We start from the raw sequence: 4936 nt of genomic DNA, 5'->3' as shown, positions 1-4936 counted from the left end.
ACGCAAAGGAATGGATTTGTTTATGCTTAATTTAATTACCATCATATAGCATCACAATCACATAAACGGTGTCTGTTACAAGCAACTAACACTCCAAATTTGTTGAATACATTATGGAAGCTTTTGCTTCTCTTTGCTACAAAAGGTCAAAAATACAAAATTAAAGGTCAAATACTAAGTACAAAAAGAAAAATGATTAGAAGGTAAATACGGCACCAATAAGTAAAGTTAAACACAAAAACTGTCTAATTACGATAATTACTAGCTCCCTTTTATATTCCATCAAACAAAGACCTCTTGCAATCAGGTAAGGACAGTAACACATGCAACCATGCTCTTCTTTCTGTGGCCGCTCCACACCACCCCCTCGGAAACCGTGTAACAAGATCAACGGTCCAAAACACTCCACCTTCTCACTCACACAATTCACATATCCGAGCAATCACACCCCAAACTAAACCCACATCACAGTCATCACTATAACCGGTAAATAAAATAATAAAAATAATGATCTGAGTGTCTCTGATTTCGGGTAGAGGTCTTGTGCAACCTGGCAGCAATGCAAGCTCTCACCTTTACATCTCCTCCTCATCGTCTTCTTCTTCTTCCTCCTCTCCTCCTCCTCCTTTCCCATTCCCAGCTGTTAAATTAACCCCCCAATTTCCTCATTATTACAAAGGCACCCCATTTTTTTCGTTCACATTCTCACAGAGATCTGGGCCTGTTCATCTCTAGCAATAGGGTCGCAAATTAAAGGCGACAAAGATTCTCCCAACATGATACGCAAGCTGTGATTTTTTCCTTTATTTAAGGTTTGTTTTTTTTGTGTTCAATCTCAACGACAGCTAGAGTAGTGTGATCGAGGAACAGGACCCGGGTTGGAGCTCGATCAGGGGTTCTGAAAATGAAAGGCAGCCTGAACAAAGATTCGGGAGAGAAAGTGATTTGGGATCAGATGCGGAGCTCCACAGGGAACCCTTTACCTGGTCCTGGCTCTCAATCTCCTCGAGCAGCCACCCCTAAACTCCTCGTCTGGCTCATCCTCTTCGTCTCCGTCACTTACATCGTCTACACCCTCAAGCTCGTCTCCACCTCACGCGCCGCCTGCGACGACGTCGACGACCCCTTCTCCACCCCCCGCCACATCACCACCACCACCTCATTACTCGCCGACGCCACCAACAACAACGTCACGGAAGCCCAGATTCTCCGGCTGGAACCGGAGCCGGAGCCGGAGAAAACCGACGTCAAGCACATAGCGTTCGGCATTGCCGCGTCGGCCAAGCTGTGGGCCCAGAGGAAGAGCTACATCAAGCTCTGGTACAAGCCGGACTCCATGCGCGGCGTAGTGTGGCTGGACCGGGGGGTGGCCAATCGCAGCGGCGAGGGGCTCCCGCCGCTCAAGATCTCCGGCGACACCTCCGGGTTCGGGTACACCAACAAGCAGGGCCACCGCTCCGCCATCCGGATCTCGCGGATCGTCTCCGAAACGCTGCGTTTGGGCCTCAAGGACGTCCGCTGGTTCGTCATGGGCGACGACGACACCGTCTTCATGACCGACAACCTCGTCCGCGTCCTCCGGAAATACGACCACACCCAGTACTACTACATTGGCTCCCTGTCGGAATCCCACTTGCAGAACATCTTCTTCTCGTACGGCATGGCGTACGGCGGCGGCGGCTTCGCCATAAGCTACCCTCTGGCCGAGGCCCTAAGCAAAATGCAAGACAGGTGCATACAACGTTATCCCGGTCTGTACGGCTCTGACGACCGAATGCAGGCGTGCATGGCCGAACTCGGTGTTCCACTCACTAAAGAGCTCGGCTTTCACCAGGTCCGTCAATCTGACTCCCTCAATTTCCATACTTTGTTGGTGGTACTCCGATTTGGGTCATTTTTTAGTGTTCTGGGTTCCAATTTTTCGATTAGACTAGTCATATATAGTTCTGAAACTGCAAAAATTGATTAGGTTTCATTATGAAGTCGGTGAATTTAATTGAAGTGGTTAATGCGTTCCGGCTTCCGGGTTCGGGAAATTTTAGTTTGTTGAGTAGTGTGTAATATTGGTCGGTCCGGTGGAGGTTGAAGGGGATCTAAGAGTGAGTGATATTGATCTAGGAACATTGAGCGGCTGATTAGCTCAATGTTGACGCGATGGGGTCCACAAGTGTAACATGGGTTAGACCAGGTTTGTGTCCTACAGCTCACCACAACGCAGGAACAGGACCATTATGCCCACGAGCATTTATGTGTTCGTGGACGTCACGCTCCGTTACCTGAACATTGTTGCCATTGATTGAAAAACTACAATTTTACCAAACCCAGTAATGATTAGGAGTATAAATTTTGAGTGGTTCGTTTCTTAGATTGAATATTAATTTGCGGATTTTTTTTTTGACATTGATTGAAGAAATTTTGGCATGGTAGTGGGGCAGGCAATGGTAAATTTGCTCCGAGTTTTGGAGTAGCTCAGCTGTTGTTAATTTTAGTTAACCTTATTAATAGAATGCAGATTTTAATATGGGAAGCTGGTTAATTTGTGCATGTTTCTGTTTTGTTTTGAGCATCTTGTTCCGAATTGTTATGCATTTGGCTTTGCAACTGAAGACAGCTAAAGGGACCCTCATTTTGTTGAACCCTTGGTCAGTAAATTGTCAAGCTATCCAGTTTGTAAAGTCCCCATAAAATAAGTTTTGAAACATTTGTAATCCGCATTAAGATTTAGTGGGTGGTTCTTTGGGCCGTGGTAGTAGAATTTGGAGTGATTGTCCAATTTCCGGCCTATTTATGTTTACAGGTTGAGTGTGGATCTTTTGTATTCCTTTCCTAGTGAATTTTGTATGTGTAAGTTTTACAGTTGTGCCAAGTTAGTCATTGTAACTGATTCTTGATCATGCTTCTTTTTTTATTATTTTTTTTTTTTTTATCAATGGCGGTACAGTATGACGTGTATGGGAACCTATTCGGACTCCTTGCAGCACACCCGGTGGCACCCTTGGTTACATTGCATCACCTTGATGTGGTTGAGCCCATCTTTCCCAACGTTACCCGAGTTAAAGCCCTTCAGCAGCTTATGGTCCCAGTGAAGCTGGACTCAGCAGGAATCATGCAACAATCTATCTGTTATGACAAGTCAAAGAGCTGGACCATTTCCGTTTCATGGGGCTTTGCTGTCCAAATTTTTCGAGGAGTTTTTTCACCCCGGGAGATGGAAATGCCTTCCCGAACGTTTTTGAATTGGTACAGAAGAGCAGATTTCACTGCATATGCATTCAACACGCGTCCAGTTAGCCGAAACCCTTGCCAGAAACCTTTTGTGTTTTACCTGTCAAAGGCAAAATTCAATTCTACAATGAATACGACATTCAGCGAGTATGTCCAGCATCGCGTCCCTCATCCCTTGTGCAAGTGGAAGATGGCTGATCCTGCTAGATTTGAGAAAGTTGAGGTCTATAAGAAGCCTGACCCTCAGCTGTGGAATAGAGTAAGTTCTTTTCAAGAGCTATGAACTTGTTAACATCACTATCTACTGCTTACTAAAAGTTCCAAACAAAAATGATTAACGCGTTTGTGTTTTGCTTTGTTTTTTTCTTGTGCATTGCCAGTCGCCAAGGAGAAATTGCTGCAGGGTCAGAAACCCGAAGCAGAAGAAAGGAACCATGGTGATAGATGTTGGTTTATGTAAAGAGGGTGAGATCAGTGAAATATAGCAACAACAATTAATCAATTTAGGAATGGAAGCAGGCTTCTTTCTTTTCATATTCCCTCTTCCTTCTTCGTTCCATTACCTTAATTGATTCATAGGCTATCTCTTAATTTATTTTTTCTCTATATTCAAAATTTTGGTCCTTGGAAACCCATTGTGAAACAAATCATTAGAAAAAAAAAAAAAAAAAAAAAAAACAAGAAAGTATGTTCATGTACAAAAGTTGTAGGCTAGTAGACATTCCATAGTTGTTTGAGTTAAATTATTCATTTATAAGATTTCCCTCGACAAGATATCTCTGCTTTTGGTAAATGACTATGACGATGGTAATCTATCGATCTATGGCCATTTGCTTATTTTGTAACTAGAGGCAAAAAGCCACCCCTTCCACACATGGAACTCTTCTCTTATTGGAGTTTTGACGATCATGGTTGCGAGTCCTATTCAGAAAGTCGAGCATTTCTACCTCAAATACTACTTTCCATTGCAGGACAAGTTTAAGTATTACGTGTCCCTTAGAACAAGTTGTCGCTCTATTAATCTATGACCATTTCCTTATTTTGTAACTAGAGGCAAAAAGCCACTCCTTCCATACATGGAACTCTACTCCAATAGAAGTTTTGATCATGGTTGCGAGTCCTATTCAGAAAGTTGAGCATTTCTACCTCAAATACTACTTTCCATTGCAGGACAAGTTTAAGTTTTACGTGTCCCTTAGAACAAGTTGTCGCTCTTCGAGGCATTTTATCAAGCATGTAAGTTGCTCCGGATCTTCTACTATACGCAACGCATTAAACCACTCCACATTTATTAAATTGTAGAAGTCTTCTTTGGCGCCAAATGACAGTCTTCTATGGTGCCAAATGACATATAATATCAGAGCAGATTATTCACGTGTACGTCACAAATATATATATTTTGAGTTTTTCTATTGGAACCTCCAAATTTACTCACTTGACCTCTATGCTTTTTACACCTCTTATCAAATTTTCAAATACTAAATTTACTTATTAAACCTCACTAAACTTCCTCAAATAACCTCACTCATATAATTTGCAAACAAATTATTATCTTTAAAATAAAAAATTTAGTCATTTCAATGATTTAATCACTCTATAAATCTTAACTAAATATACATTTTTTTTATTTAAGGAAAGACGACAGACTATATTAAGTGATAACAAAGGGTTACATGGAACGATGCAAAAACATCGGAATAAAGCAAGAAAG

The 4936-nt window shown here is 42.4% G+C and overlaps 1 protein-coding gene across 1 annotated transcript; it reads left to right on the top strand.

The window, feature by feature from the left end:
• The first annotated feature begins 507 nt into the window (after positions 1 to 507).
• Positions 508 to 3856, top strand: LOC133743521 (uncharacterized). The gene is made up of 3 exons (XM_062171492.1): positions 508 to 1834; positions 2942 to 3484; positions 3606 to 3856. Exons 1-3 carry the CDS (start codon positions 905 to 907, stop codon positions 3708 to 3710), a joined length of 1578 nt encoding a protein of 525 aa, XP_062027476.1. The 5' UTR covers positions 508 to 904; the 3' UTR covers positions 3711 to 3856.
• The last annotated feature ends 1080 nt before the right edge of the window (positions 3857 to 4936 follow it).

The sequence above is a fragment of the Rosa rugosa genome, chromosome 4 (genome assembly GCF_958449725.1).
Source record: "Rosa rugosa chromosome 4, drRosRugo1.1, whole genome shotgun sequence".
Lineage (NCBI taxonomy): Eukaryota > Viridiplantae > Streptophyta > Magnoliopsida > Rosales > Rosaceae > Rosa > Rosa rugosa.
The sequence above is the reverse complement of the archived record's forward strand: the minus strand, read 5'-3'. Positions and strand labels throughout refer to the sequence as shown.